This window comes from Megalops cyprinoides, chromosome 4 (assembly GCF_013368585.1).
Source record: "Megalops cyprinoides isolate fMegCyp1 chromosome 4, fMegCyp1.pri, whole genome shotgun sequence".
Taxonomy (NCBI): Eukaryota; Metazoa; Chordata; class Actinopteri; order Elopiformes; family Megalopidae; genus Megalops; species Megalops cyprinoides.
Window position 1 is genome coordinate 28,767,581 of NC_050586.1, and position 16,412 is coordinate 28,783,992.

Sequence of the window (16,412 nt, forward strand, 5' to 3'; positions counted from 1 at the left end):
CCCTCTACAGTGGTAAACTGTTTCAGTATTGCTGTTTGTGTTGATTAAAGAAAAGTGGAAAAACATAATACATATACACTAGAAAAGGGGGTGCATGCTGGATTAAAAATTAAGCAAATTCGCAAAAGTGTTTAACTGTAAGGATTTCAAATATAATGCCAATCATGACCCAATGAGCTGCTAAGAAACTGGAATTCCTACTCTTCATTCATGTTCAGACATTCTACCTTCCCCCGAAATGCCAGGCTATAAACCCAGATCCCAAATAAGAGGAACGAGCACACTTCCAAATTTTACCAGTTTTTTCCAGAAGTTGTTTTTTTTACCTTCTTTTTACTAAAAGGTCCCAATAATTCAAAAAAATGAATCCAGAAATATGGCATAAATTCAACACCTGTACCCTTGCAAACAAATCCGTACAAAAAGCCACAGAGAACTTGCCATTGTGCAATACACTGTGGTTAAATGGAACTCTTTGGCTCTTTCAGTGGTGTTTACCCAAGAAATGGAAATACTCAAATAAGGAGGTTACGAAGCTGTGGTATTTCGCAAGCCACCCTACCTTGGCTGAGCGGGAGCCCTGACACAGGAGAAGCAGGTGGTGAGTAATTTCCTCACCTTGAATTCTGACTTGGTACTTGGTGCAATCTGGGCAAGGCAGCAGCGTGAACTCCTCGGCCTGGTACATAGAGTAGTCTGTGCTGGCCACGACGATCCGGTCCCCGGGCCTCCAGCTCCGCACATCATCCTGCAGGTTCAGCACCACCTGGTCCACAGCATCCACCTGGAAGCCGGATATGGGGAAACCTGGAAGACAGGCCACACCAAGGATAAAAGCTCTGAGAAAAAAAAAAAGGATCAAACCTGTTGATATGACTCACAATTCACAAAACAGGTGCGCTGCAGGCTGTAAGAAAGCGGTGGACATTAATTGCTACAATTCCCAATTGCCGTGTTATTCATAATTTGTACCACATGTGAATGACTGTGGTAGCGGACTCAGGAAGTGGACATTTTAGGACAGGCCTTCAGCCAGGGTGACTTGCACAGTTTATTTTTCATGTTGTCACTTCATACATCTGGATATTTTTCCTGAAGCCTTTCTGTACCACTTGGCATTTGAATCTGCCACCCTCTGTTTACAAACCCCCCTCCTTACATGTCACAAAACACACTTTTAAGTGCAGTACATGTCAGGGCTAAAACTCCACCCGAGTAAATAAAACTGTTCTTTGTGACAACAAAACAACTAAATAGCCCTACGGCCCAAACTTGCAGTGGAATGTCTTTGATCGCCAGGTGACTAATAACCCCCTTGTTAAGACTAAAGCTGGAAGGCTGTCCACCTGAACAGGGGACGCTAAATCAGTAATCACACGCCCTAACCCTAACTCTCTGTCACGCTTGGCTAGGTGACAGCGTTTCTCTGTGCCAGCCCCCGAGCGGAAGGGCGCGGTGCGGCAGGAGGTGTGGGAAGTGACGCACCGTTCCTCCATTCGCTGTACGCGGTGACGGAGAAGCGGACCCCGTCCACGGTGACAAAGTCCCGGCGTGCCAGCGCCTGTCCCCCCGTGTCGTGGTTCTCGTGCTCGCGCACGTCCTCTGAGCAGGAGCCGTTCCCTCCGCCGATCACAGAGACCAGAGCCCACGCCTGTCTGGAGGGGGGGGAGGGGATAGAGAGAGACGGGGAGAGAGAGAAAGAGAGTGGGAGAGAGAAAGAGAGACAGGAAGAGGAGGAGAGAGAGAGAATGTGAGGGAATTGAATGCAGAAATTTGTTGGAGAAACCTAACCAACTCACACACTCGCACAGAAACAGAAACAGCTTCAGCTATGTGACATCAAACACAACCAAAGCCCCCAAGGGAGAGGAAAGAAACAATTATCTTAGTGCTGGCTGCTCAAAACCAGAAAACTAAGTATAGAGCATCTTAGCACATGTAGTGCACAGCGCTACATTAACCCCCATACTTTTTGAAATTCAGCAGGATTGTTTGACATTTTCAGAGAGAGAGAGACAGTGACAGAAGTAATAGGTGTTAATAATTAGCGACTAAAATGTATGATTTAGAGACAATTAAAAAAGGAGGACAACACTCCACACAACACATGCATTTCCACCAGCAAACAGTATTCATAACTGTCATTCACAATGGTCTCATGATAAAAGTCAACTGTTACAGTTTCAGCATCAGTTCTTTATGTCCACATAAAGCAAAGAGAGAGGGGCACAGAAATAGAGGGAGAGCGAAAGAGAAGAGAGTGTATTTACTGCCCACAAGATATAAACTCCTTATGCCACCAGAGGGAGGTTCCCATGAGGCTATACACAAAAACAAACACACAAACACACACGTATTTCATTTCTGTTAGCTATGAGCAGGTACTCTGGCTACCATTCAAAGGGCAGCTTATGTGGAAAGGGTGACTTCACTTCACCAGGCTCTGAGACCTACCTGTATGCTCCAGAGAATGTTCAGGATCACTCCTAACGACACGGGACAGCCCCCCTCTTACCCGCAGGTGGACGCCCCTTGGCCCCTCCCACACCCCACCTCCCAATCAGTGCTCATGGGAACAGTGCAACATCTCTTCTGCCTGTGGCACAAAGCTGCAGATGTGTCTCTGCGAAAAAAAGCAACACTAACAGGAAACCCCCATTTCAGCTACATTGCCAGCCTGAACCGCTGGCACCAGACTGCTATGGCAGCCCTCTTCAGGGAGGCAGAGTATCATAATCTCTGCTCTGGCTGCGTGTCAGTCCCAGGAAATCCGCGGGCTTCGCTCCCCATGATCGGTTGGGAAGGGTGGTGTGCTTTTTTGGCAGAGGTGCAGATCGCTGACTGAAGCTCAACTGACTCGACGCTTTCCAACACCTGTTGCTCTTGACAGAAAAGTGCTGACGCTGGTGTATTAAATCGGGTTTATGATGTCACCACCACTACGCTTTGTGTTCTCAGATCAGCCCAGTCATAACAGTTCACTGCTCAGGAGTAGCTCTGAAGGCTGCAGTTTCTCCATCAGGTAAATATGTGCAAACCAAGCTGGAAAGGGGATGTGGAATTTATTACATTTATTATATATTTATATTTTTTATTATTTATTTGCTTAGGCAGACAGACCTTCCCAGAGTGCATATCTTAAATTCTTTCAGATATTCTCCATGTTAATTGAAGGAATTCATGCTTAGGGCTTTGCTGAAGGGTACAAGTATGGACTTGCAGCTTGGCTACAGTTCCTTAACCACTTAACCACTGTCACATTGGCACTGCTGCAGACTTCCTTACTTCACTTTGTTACATTTATTCATTTGGCAGACGCTTTTATCCAAAGCGACTTAGTGAGTAAGTGAGGTAGAGTACAACACAAGCAGAAAACCATAAGGAGTCAACAATATTAGAAGCACTACATGGTACCAGGTTTCAGTGGTTGGCCAGACATGGTACAAGGTAGCTGGTAGAGCTAACGAGTGCATTAAATGATTAGATTACATTTTATATTATATGTATGTATATAATTTTATAGTTTAGTAGGAAATAGTTTGAGAGACTTCCACCAGCACCATTCCACTTGCTCCACCTTTTCTTGGGAGACGGATTCATGCTTGTATAAAATGTGACAATGTTAAAGTTAGCTGAGTAGCTCTGATGGAATTCGACATATTATTGAAAGGCATAATCTGGGAGGATCCCCTGGACTGAGTGTTAAAGACTGCAAAGGGGAAGAGGGGGAGGTGAATGGCTTGTTTGCATTGTGGTGGTAAATGGCTGGGAGCCACACTGAAAGACTGCAGGCTTTCACCAGGTATGCTAATGTTCTGGAACTACATTACCCAGAGATCACTGATATAGCTTTTACCACAGAGATAACATTAAATTAAATTTGCCTAGCAGACACTCTTATCTAGAGTGACAAAAGTTTCAGATTTCATCCATTTATATAGTTAGATGTTTCAGCAGTGCTGGAAATCAAACCAGCGACCTGTTGGGTACAAATCGAACCACTACTGATCCCATCCATTGGTTCTGTTAACAAACAGGTCTTTGGTGCAGAGCAGTACTTATAGGGCTTGACCAGTGACCTGAGTGAAAAAGGCTTATGGAGGCTCTTTTGCATATTCAAGTCCACAGTCAGAGAGGGAACAGCCAATGACATCAGCAACATTATAAGGGCAGGGAGTCAAAGCTCTGTTCCTTGCACTGTCCGTTGAGAGCCGATGTCAAATTGGCACTTAGCTAATAATATGTTCTTCTATCAGCTTTGGCAAATCCTATTCAGCCTAGGCCCAGGGCTCACGTCCCTCCTGGAGTGGAAAATTGCAAATGGCACAAGGGATTCAGTCATAAAATTATTACTGCCTCTCAGTCCCGGAATAGTCTTGAGACCATAATTACCAATTAAATTTGTAAGATTTGACTCTCCTCTACCCTAGCGCTCACAGTGCTTACTTGTCACCTTTTTGATAAATCACTTTGTACTTGACCCCTTTCAGTCTTTTTTTTTTTTGATGGACACATTCGGAATTTCCAGCTAATTAAAAGCACCATGACTGTGGTGTCCACAGCCTGCAGAGGTATACCAAAGACTTCTGGTTGGCACATTAAAGAGGTGAACTGCGGGTAATGGACCTGGCCTGGACTGATTGCATGTCAAGGGTGGTGGCACAGATATTCTACATTCTAACCAGATATGCAGCTCCTGCATTTCCTTGGCCCTATGTGCTTCCTTGTCTAGGAGGTTCTGGCACATATATTCTACACTGTGATCAGATATTTGGCTCCTGCATGTTTCAACCTTCTCACTTCCTTGTGTTAGAGGTTTCAGTCAATAAGAGGAGGTTCTGGTGCTGTCTGCATTGCTATGCTATCTATGGATGACCAGTCTCCTTCATCAATGTTCACAGCAAGTTTGCAAAAATACACAGGCTTGCAGCCCCAAAAATAGTAGAGACGGAAGTTCCAATGTGAACGACAGAGTTTAACATCTGCTCAATATATAGATATATCGGTGGTATTGTTGCATCTGTCCAATTCACTTCATCCCCTATTTCCATATGAGCACCAAACCCTAAGAGCCAACCAGGGTTAGATGAGACTTCCAACTGTCTGGACAGCGAATCCCAGTTGTACACTCTAGAGAAGGGGAAAAAACAATGATGGGTTTGACCCTATTAGGCTAGTTTTCCGTTGCGTCCAAAGGATTCCACCTCTGTGTATTCAGCCAGGCTGGAAAAGATCAAACACATCAAGAAGACTGATTGGAAAGTTGTGGACACAGGCCTCACCCACACGGTCGTGCTCTTGTGGAGCTTCCTCAATTGACGAAAACATCAAAAAGCGAACTTCCGATCACCCTTCGCTATCGTGCTAATGAAATGTTATTTCATCATCAGGGGTCACCGAAATACCTCAACACAGGCTGCCAATCAAGCGGTTACCCCACCAGCGGCTTTGAAGTGTCTGGTGAAGGGTTAAGGACTTGGGAGAGTGGATGAGAAGGTCAAGTTTCCTGTCAGCTTATCGTCATCCCCGTGTCTGCGTTTCCCCTACCAGGGGCTTCCTGCCCTGTTAGCTCTGTTCCTCCCAGCCCCTGGTCCAGAGGGACAGCTAAATGTTTGCACACAGATAGAGCCCTGCGGCAGCCAGGTCACGACCCTACCCCTGCCCCACCCCCCAACACTCTCCCACTTCCCCTTCCCAGCAATCACACATACACCCAGACACGTTCTCACCCCAATATTTCAGCACACATCTGTCACATTTCCCTTTGCCAGACTGTCATGGTGGTTGAGTGAACTCCATTCCACTGCACTTTGCTTTCTCTCTGATTTTCACTCTCCATTTTGCACCTAGGTCCAACATATAGATATTTTGGCACAATGGCCTCATGGATCACTTAAGGGTACAAGGGGGTACATCTGCCAAATGAACAAACAAATAAAAATGATGATAAATAAACACCTCTAGCAGTTCATTTCAATTTAAAAACTGATCAAATAAATTGCATAACACATTACGGGGCAGCAGTGTGGTGTACTGGTAAGGAGCAGGGTTTGCAACTGAAAGGCTGCTGGTTCAATTCCCCACTAGGGCACTACTGTTGTACCTTTAACCCACAATTGCCTCAGTACCACTCTAGATAAGCGTGCCTGCTAAGTAGCAATAATGTAATGTATTATCATGCAACATATTATACATGATATACAGAACAGGTGACGTACTGTAGACTTCACAAACAGGCTGGCACAGAGCTGCTTTAGATGAGGTAGTCGGTTAGATGCATGTGACTGGGCACGGGTTCGACTGGTATGCAGCACCACTGACTGGATGGGTTTCCACCCTCAGAGGTTTTGAAGGCATGATTGCCAACACAGCCATCTACTTTCCCCCTCTCTCTGTCTCCCTCCGTCTCAGATTTAGCGGTGATGATTATAAAAGACCGAAGGAGCCAGTGGCCATCTGCCACACATGTCCTCCATGCTACTAGACTGGCTCAGGCACAGCTGGCCTTCATTTAGGGATTTTCATTCTGAAAATCCTGGGATTCTGAGTGGTCTTCCATATTTCCAATTTGCTTCAGCTCGAGTCGCGTGTCATTCGCTTGGCAAACATCCCGCACGCGTTCTCAAAACTCTCAGGGCTTCTGAGACGGGAAAATTTTGGTTTTGTTTAAGAAAAACAGAGTTAACTGCACCAGAGGCCATCCACAGATACTGTAAATTTCTCTGATTTTAAGTAAATATCAGGACTTTCCACTCCTCTGGCAGAACACAGAAGTAAATGGAATCATGTTTACCACTCTGAGGGCGTTTTACATCGAATGTCAAATATTAGCAAGATAATTACTGTGAAATCTGGTATTTCTGCCAGAATACTGGAAGAATAGTCAAAGGATTTGATTGCTCTTTAGACCTTATGAAATTACACAAGACAAATAAGGAAATTGTTCATAAACTTTCTAAATAAATACACAGCTCTGCACCTGCAATAAACACCGTCTAACATTACCAGCACATTCAATTAAAATCAACTGATTGTGGGAGGGGGATACTTAGTGAAAATATAATACTATGAACAATTTACAGCATGATATTTAAGAATGAATGAATGAAATAAAATTTAGAATGTGCCTTTAAGGTAACCCAAATATCTCCATACCTAACCCTTTCCCTACAAAGCTGTCACTCACTGAAAGTAACTGGACATATGTGTATGATCTGATAGCATTTACATACACTCTGACTTCTCCCCCCCCCCCACACACACACACTTCCACAGAATGCAATACAAGGGAAAGGACGTTAAACCAGAGTCAGCATTTTTGACACAAATCCTGGAAGCAGCAGATTACCTTCCCACCATTCTCTTCCTGCCTGCACACTTGCCTTGGAAATGTGGGCAGATTTATACAGGCCTTTTCACTGGCGTGGCTAAAAAAAAAAAAACATCATGACGAATGTGCTACATTCTGAAATATATTTCACACCGGGGTACAGAAACATTAAGTGGGTGAGGAGTCATTTAAACATTAGTTCATTTGAGTTAACCTATCTGACAAGAAACAAGCTCTCCATAGCCTGCCAAGCTGGCTTCGAGACCACAGTAGTAACAGCAGCTCAACAGGCGGGCTAAGGGGTCCTGTATAAGTCTTTACAACAACATACAACTCCATTATACTAAAAGACCATACAGCTCCACTACACTGGAATGCAACCAGCAATATGATCTAACAGCTAGCTAACACACTTTGCTTTATGCAGTTGGCAGACACTTTTATTCAGACCAACTACAGCAAAGGTGCTGTATGCACATGCGTGCACACTAATGAGATGAAAAACAGCGCTACTACAGAAAACATCAAACCACATACAGTGTGAACAAATGTTTCAGTGCTTTGCAAAACTACACTAACTAGTTCCATGCTGAAGAGACAGACTCTACAAAAATAATATATAAACTGAAGATCCACCTTTTCAGGCTACACTCAACCCCCCTACTCAAGTATGATCTTTCATTCCCCAATGTGTAAATGTGTATGTGGAGGTTTACGTCAGGGTAGGTGTATTGCATTTGGAATGATATAGTCCCTCTGTTATGTATGCTGTGTTGCACTTACAAGTTGATCTAGGAGCTCGGATTTGCAAGCTCAGCACTATGTTGGGCACTGACGTGGGCTCATGTGTGGTTAGTAATGTCCTGTTTGCGCAACTTTTCATACCACTTCATTCAATGCAATTTGTAAGTCACTCTGGATGAGAGCGTCAACTAAATGACAATAATGTAATGCAGGGGTGGCCAACCCTCTCCTGGAGAGCCACTTGTCCTGCATGTTTTAGATCTCTCCCTGCTCCAACACAGCTGATTCAAATGATCAACTCGCTATGAACTCCGGAAGCTGTTGAATAACAAACTGATCATTTGAATCAGCTGTGTTGGAGCAGGGAGAGATCTAAAACATGCAGGACAAGTGGCTCTCCAGGAGAGGGTTGGCCACCCCTGATGTAATGTGTGTTAATGTGTCGATATACAAATCAGTGCTCTGGCACCCCTAAAGTGCCATAGCGAGAAGACTGAAGTGCTTAAGTGCAACAACATAATTACTTTGGGGAGAGAAGATGTGGTCTGAGGAACCTGGTCTGGATGCACCCCATCACCCTAGTGTGCCTGGGCAGTGACTGTGTGTGTGCATCCGTGTTCATCTGCGGCACGTCTGTGTAGAGGAAGCGTGTGCTGCATGTGTAACATGCATGTGTAGCACATGTGCGTACAGTCTGCGTTTAGCAGCAAGTTCTCACTGAGCAAAAAGCTCTCTGGGAGCCGAATGGCTCAGTGCATCTCGGAAGCTCGCCTCTCTTATTTCTCTTGGCTGTGAGGATCTTTTTCCAATTACTAGAGTGAGGCAAAACCTACTGATAAGCAAGGGACCGTGCCTAAAGCAATCATTTCTGTTTTCCTTCGGGCTCTGATTAAACACATGTATATTATGTCTGCTCTGCACCTTTGAAACGAACACGTATATTTATTTCTCTCCTTTGAACATTTGGCCAAGGTGACTCAACTTTACCCCGATCCACAGACTGTGAATTTTATTGTCTGGGTTTTCTCAGTGGACTCGAGAGGAGAAACGAAAGGGCGAGTGACGTGAACCCCCAAGAGGGGCTTGCAATAACACTCATTAAGCCACATGTACATAGACTTTACCATGACGTGTTACAACGGGGCTTAGAACACTGTGAGCACGCTTTTTTGTGGCCTTCATTTGACAGAGGAAAAAAAAAAAAGTTCAGTGCGGCAACAGTTGTTTTCCCAGTATCAGCTCCGCCAGCAAAGCCGTCTCTATCCTGACGTGGGCTGTAGGGATTTTAGCGAGTGTATGAGGGTTTAGCATGTGAGACAGCAGCACACAGCAGGCCTGTATGCTTCATATCCTGTGTGGCCGAACCCGCTGCTGAAACAGGGAAACAGAATGTAGGGTCATTCTTAGCCAATCAGATTAATCTGATCCCATTCGAGCCTTAAACCAGTGGCTGTCCTACTGTTGGCCAGCCAGTCAGGTTGACATCTACACACTGTGAACAGACTGCAGCTCATGATGACAGCCTTGTTTCAGGGCTAGACCACCGATCACTGTATCGTGCTAAAGGGAGGCACCACTCAGCTCCTGTGGTTTGGAACAGGAAACAGAGGTTTTTTTTCCCTCCTCCCCTCCAAAAAAAGACAAACATCTCTCAGAATTATGTGTGCCCTCCATATTTTAGTTACATGGAGGAGTTATTTTGGGACTGGATTTCAACTAACCGCAATATCATGATCATTCTAAAAATAGATACAGACTGATTCACCAAAAACCGAGGAGCTGAACCACCCTCTGTCATCTTCACAGTGCGGAAATCAAAGCCTGATTCTGATACTGGGCTCATCCCATTTTATTGCTCAATGTTAGACATAATCTCCACAACTGCATAAACTGCATAAGGCCTCAGATAAAAGAGACGGACACAAGCTGAGGAAAAACCAGACGAAAGCCCTGAAACACTACAAGCAAAGCTTCTCTTTGTGACTCACAGCACACAGTGATATCTCCACTTCTTGCACGTGAACACATGAAAGCCGCAGCATTCACCAATTTGCAGCTTTCAGTTTCGAGTCACCACCCTGGGCGGCGCCCCCTGTTCCTGACCTTACCGTGTGCACCAAGGCCACAGAGCATCATGCTACTCCATGCTCCCTCACTTATACTTCACCCCCTTAGTACATTATTACATGTTGTTTTATGCTGAAAATGTTGTCATTCCCCCTTTGACCTTGTTAATGGTACAGTCCAGTATCACAGGACCTCTAGAACACACCCCCCGTGAGTGGTGATGTTCTCCCTTGTCACTGGCCTTTCCTCCTAGCACTGGGTGGCTATCAGTTTAATCTCCAGCTCCAGTCATAACAGAGATCTTAATAATGGAATTCAGTGCTTCTCAGCTTAGCACTCAGCATGATACAGGTTATCTAAGCCCTGTCCGGATTAAAAAAAAACTTGGCTTTTTTGCAAGGACTTGTGCATTAAGTCATCATTAAATCACTGCCTGTGCTGGGGGTTTGTACTTTTTCACACTGCTTAGGTGCACCTCATTATAACATTGCTTTGATTTACATGAGGTCATGTGTCATTCACTTACCTATATTTTAGGGTGCTGCTCATTGGCTCACATGTACATCAGATCATTCCTCAGTGGCCTATCTGGATTTCAGGTGGTTTCTTAATGACTTTACTGCATCTGAGGTTGTTTCTTGTTGTCCTATCTATATCTGAGGTCATTTCTCATTAGCCTGCCAAGATCTGAGGTCATTTCTCATTAGCCTGCCTAGATCTGAGGCCACCTACTCATTGGCGTACCTGTATCTGAGATCATTCCTCATTGGCCTGCTTGTAATTGAGGTCGTTCCTCACTGGCCTGCCTGTAACAGGTCACTTCTCATTGGCCTACCTGTATTTGAGGTCACTGACGTGGATGCTGCCAAGCCGGTTCTGGATGGTCCTCTTGGTCTCCTCCAGCAGGCTTTTGGCGGCCGAGTCTCCCACAGCCATGGCCACGATCCGCCCTGCGGGCAGCGCCTTAAGCAGCTCGTGGAGCCGGCGACTGTCGTTCCTGGAGTCGTGCGTGTCGAAGCGGTCAGAGAAGAGCACGGCGGCCGTGTCCTGGTCGATGACCCGCAGGTTGATGCCGCGGCTGAAGTTCTTCTGGAAGGCGTAGCCGCCGGTAGTGAGCCCGGAGGAGGGGACGGTGCGAGTGAGCAGGGTCCAGGACAGCCGCTCCACCCCGTGCAGCTCCAGCGTGCCGCCCCCGCGCACGCCGATGAACTTGCGGCCCAGCTCCAGAACCTCGGACACGCCCACCTCGTCTGAGCGGCCAATCAGAGAGATGGTGGCGCGCGAGCGGTATCGGCACTTGGGCGCCCCAATGTGCAGCTCGCCCCCGTCCTCGATCAGGATGTGCCGACACCTCAGGGTGATGTTTCTGGAGCCCTCTGCATTATCGCCGAAAACAAGTAGACCTAACAAAACAGTTTGACTATCATTAATGTGAAGGAAAAAATCAAACTCATCAGAATGAACCCTATTACATCGTCTAAACGAATGTAATACTTTTGCATGTAACTACATTTGAAAATGATTAATTTTCAAAAAACTATATTAAGGTTTCTCTCTGGTGACAAAAGGACTAATATTTTTAGAGGACAACAACAGCAAGCTATAAATTGCTAGTACTTTTTATACTTTACGCAGTTCATTTTAATTTAGAGGCTGTTTTTCCACAAGGCTATCTGATGAGGTAATAATAATAACAATCATCATTATCATCATCATTTAAATTTTTTAAGTGCTCTTCCCACACTCAGGGCCCTGCAGAGTACAGGATACAACAACATAACTTATGAAAGAAACCGAAAGACACAATAAGCATAGATAAGGCAAGGAATTACCAAGTACATGAAAGCCACATATTGCTTATCTATACTGACAACATCCCCAAACTGTCACATCATTGGAGGGAACCTACCTCCTCTTTGGATGGTTATAGAGTGCAGAGTTGCAGAAGAGTCCAGCCGAAACAGATCTCCCCTTCTGATAATGACTGCTCGCTGAGGGTTCTGACCCGGGTTCCAGCCACTGAGGGAAGGGTTGTGGTCTGGGCAGTTTTCTGGAGAGCCGAGAGCAGACATATACACACATGTTTACACCATTCCAAAAAAAAAAAAAAAAAAAAAAAAACACTACCACCACCACCAGCGTCCTTATAGCAGTGCTCCAAGAAGGAGGAAGAGCAAAAAAACATAAATTTATATCCAGCCATTGACACACATAGCAGTGCCCAAGTGGAAAAACCTTTCCATTGACATCCATTGTGATTTCACACCCTTTGTTTCCGCCTATCATGAGAGCGTTGATCGCTGCCGCCCTGCGTTGCCTCTAACCACTCCCCGAGAGCTTGGCAAGGCCTGCTTGTTGTGACAGATGAGTGGGAGATTAACAGAACCTGGACTGAATTTTCCCAGGAAAACATGTTTAATTGTGCCAGGCTGACCCCAGTGCAGCACCGCAAGCGGCCACAGCTCCCTCCTGGGGAGGTCCCTCTGATACGAGGACGGATATTCACAGAAACAGAGCACATAAAGTTCACTCTCAGAGGCCAGGCTGTTCTGGGGGGGCAGAAAGGGGCTCTTGGGGTTTATCTTCCAAGGTTACGGGCTTAGTGGGATTGGCGGGATCATCTGAACCAATCAGGGAACAAACTCGGGGTTTCTGTGTGATTATTAGACTTGGATCTGTGGGAAAATAAGCTTTATTTATGTTTTATTTTATACATGCATGTGCAATTCACCATTATTATTTTAAGATTTTATCTACTTGCAATATTTAATCATCTTTGATCTGAACATCTAAAGGATTATTCTGGGCTTGTCAGCATTGCTGAGTTCAACTCCAGACTGCAGCGGCCTGTTATCAGTTGCAGAACGTAGTTATAAAATCATTTCTGTAATCCGTAATTCTTATTTTGAATCATACTGCAGAGTGTACATGACAGAGCAAGATCATGAAAACAAGGCTAACTGCTGTTAAGTAGTTTGTTATCTATAAATCTTATTCAACACCATTTCCAAACAAATGGAATTCAATGAGAAGGTATTTTATCGATAATTGTGTGCTGCCAGTCATACATTTCAATTGAGGCAGCGAGGCTAAGGAAGGAATCCCATGTCATTGCGCTGGCTTCCGTTATCAGCAAATTTTGTAAAACAAAATTGATTTACTACTGAATATCTAGCGGTAGAAATGCCTTTAAACCAGCATTTTAGGACAAATAAAAGGCTACTTAAATCGTAAAACATGTAGCAGGCTTATTCTCTGCCACGTTTTACGACATACTGTAACCTGTGAGGGCTGTGACCTTTGACCCAGAGAGGGAGAAAACCAGTGACCTTCACAAATGGCAAGGTCTGCAGGCTTCCGTCAGCTGCGCGCACACACGTCACTGCCACTCTCAGCTCCAGGGGTGGGCACCCCTCCCGCCCACACTCACCATCCAGGATGTCGGCGGAGGTCAGGCTGAGCACCAGGATGAGCACCAGGAAGAAGGAGGCGAGCGAGACGCCGAAGCAGACGAGCGTGCGCTTCCTCCTCAGCAGGCTCTGAGCGTGCTCCTTCTTCTGCTCCTCCTCCGAGAAGGCGAAGGTGGCCTGCCGCACCGGTGGCGTCGCCGTCGGCGACGAGGGCTTCAGCGGGGCCGGGATCTTTGGGGGCGGTGGGGAGCGGACGGGGGCGATCCTGCCCGGGACGTACCCCGGCGAGCGGTGGCTCTTCCCGTTGGGCGGGGGCATGAAGATGGGGACGTGGCTGGGACCATCGTTCGCTTGCATGGTACCTGTCTACTGCCTTCTGAACACAAGGTGGAGAAAAAAAACACAATACTGTTCCGACACCAGCAGCTAAAAGGGGACATTTCACTATTATGAAAGTGTGCATTAATATACATTAAATACAGCTTATAACATTGTCAATATTTACATACATGCACTTCTAGAATACTTTAATATGACAGCTTAAAGCTGTAGGGTGCAACAAGCACACATACTGTAGGCTTAATGAGCAGTCCATAGCTGGCACATTCATTTAAACACTTTCCCTGGGTTTATTTTAACATTTTTTTTCAGAGAACACCTTTGCATGCCGTTGAGAGAGCCAGTGATGTTTATTATTAAGGCTATGGTCATTTAATACTCTTTTTTCAGACTCTGGTGGTCATTCTGAGTGACAACAGAGTAGAAGAGTGGTACGGTCACGATCAGGAGTAGAGACACCGTGCCTTCATTAGACATGTTTGAAGTCACGTTTTATGAGTTAACAGCAAGTTAACATCTGTTTTGTCTTTATGTTGCTGAACACACACAAGCCAGACCGAGTATTTTAACAATACACCAAACACATTGGGTTTGTGCGGCCTCAGAACAAATACCCTAGATGAACAGGGCAGGAAAAAAGAAAGTAGTGTTTCTTTTTTCCCTTCAGAAGTATTTCATCCAAGGTGTTTATGTGCCTTTTCCACCTAAGCTGCTGGGTGTGGAGCCCCACGCAAAACATGCCCTTTCAAACACGTGGTTCTGATTAATGTCATAAGACAACGAGGTGCCCCAGTTCTGCCTAACATTAGGAGGAAATAACAAGGCCGAAATCACTCCCAAAAAGTCCTTCCACTGCAATATCTGCTGTCCGTGATTCCTGACACACACGTACACGTACACAGACACACACACACACACACACACACACACACACACACACACACACACACACACACACACACTCCACTGCTGTGGCAGCTGATAACCTTTGCCCTGCTATGGTTTCCATTGTTCGTTCCAAGGGTGATGTGACTATAAATCTGAATTGATGGATATGTGGAGATTTCAGACACAAAGACCCTTCCCCTGAATTTTATTCAGCCCTCAGAACTTCTGTTTTTCTACATATACATACTTACAGCATTAGGACATTAAAATGTAGGCCTACAATCTTTTTGGAAAAGACCACTGAAGCCGATTACAAAGTGCATCCTCTACCACGTAACTATAGTTTGGTCTTTTTTTGTTGAAATAAACATGACAGCAGGATCTATAATTTAACATCTACTCAATGTATGTGGGGCATATGTACCATATTAAATATGACTGCACACATCCCACATGAGTGATCTTCAAAGCAGATCAGAACTCATTTTATTTTGGTTTGACAAATGCTTGGCTTGAATCATGCACCAAAGGAAAAGAAAATAGTAAAAATAAAACTCTGTTAAATGAGGGATGACTCAGCCATTTCTGCTTTTCTCCTTCACCCCGGTTTATACCCCGCACGCAAACCACCGCAGACTGCTTCAGTTCTCTTCTGGCGATTTAAAAAAAAAAAGAGCAGATCCACATAAAACGACCTCAACTGCGGTGGCTTATTTTGTTTAAACGGGCTACCAACTTTGTCACTCAGCTCTGACCCGAGAGGGCTTCTGGACAGAGGGAGAGCGCAGACCTCAGAGCTGGACACACACCCCGCCGAGCAGGGGGACTCCACAGAGTCTGTGCATGAACGCTGCCCTCGCAGGCGCATCAATTATGACCTCATAAAGCCACGGCAGGCCCCTCCTTCTTCTAAGGTAACAGCCATTGAGGGAGCACTCTCCCCGGTAACAGCCACTCGGGGGATTGTCGGCAAGGTAACGATCCCCAGTGCAGTTCCTGAAATTCAGTTAAAAAGGCATACCACTAGCAGGACTCCCAGCTGGGGCAAGCTTGGCACACTATCAGCGCAGGCGTTTCAGGTCCTGCGGTCAACACCAAGACTACACCCACTGCAAGAGTTATGCTGCCTGCCACAGGGCAAATCTCTTAGCCGTGGGAGCAAGCAGGCTTGCAAAAGAGGGGTGAACCCTAATACAAGCACAGACAATTCACTGCAACAAGGAAGAACAGCCATGAGGGTGTTGTAATAAAATCTCATGTAAAATATGACCATCTGAGGGACGTTCCTTTGGTTGTCACAACACTTCAGTGTTTTCTTGTATTCACTTCAGATATTAGCTAAGGTGAGCTATTGTCACTGACTCCATACTAAGGTGCCACAGTCATGCTACAACTGCAATGGAACCATGAAAGAACCAGGATTGGTGAAGTCCAATCTGGAGACAAAAATGTCTTGAAGTTAACTAACTTCTAATCCTGTTGCAAAAAAAAGACTGATAAGTCCATTTCTGTTAGGTAAGTCGTGAGTGGAAGGTTGTGGGGTTAACTCCAACGAGCAACAGACTGAACCTTATAGAATCAGTCAGAATATCTGGTGTATCTTTATTTAGACGATATATGCTGATAATCAGTTA

At 45.4% G+C, this 16,412-nt stretch overlaps 1 protein-coding gene across 2 annotated transcripts in view; it reads right to left on the minus strand.

Annotated features, from left to right (window-relative positions):
• The window catches only part of cemip2 (cell migration inducing hyaluronidase 2), a 41,662-nt gene that overhangs the window by 23,896 nt on the left and 1,354 nt on the right, over positions 1 to 16,412 (minus strand). The window contains exons 2-6 of one of the 2 annotated variants that reach the window (XM_036526534.1): positions 13,572 to 13,924; positions 12,051 to 12,191; positions 10,977 to 11,544; positions 1,486 to 1,655; positions 619 to 807 (exon numbers count right to left, since the gene is read on the minus strand). In XM_036526534.1, coding sequence (XP_036382427.1) covers positions 619 to 807; positions 1,486 to 1,655; positions 10,977 to 11,544; positions 12,051 to 12,191; positions 13,572 to 13,908 — 1,405 coding nt within the window. In that variant the 5' untranslated portion in view covers positions 13,909 to 13,924. Of the gene's footprint in view, positions 1 to 618; positions 808 to 1,485; positions 1,656 to 10,976; positions 11,545 to 12,050; positions 12,192 to 13,571; positions 13,928 to 16,412 lie in introns of both variants that reach the window. The other variant, XM_036526533.1, reaches the window with a different exon arrangement.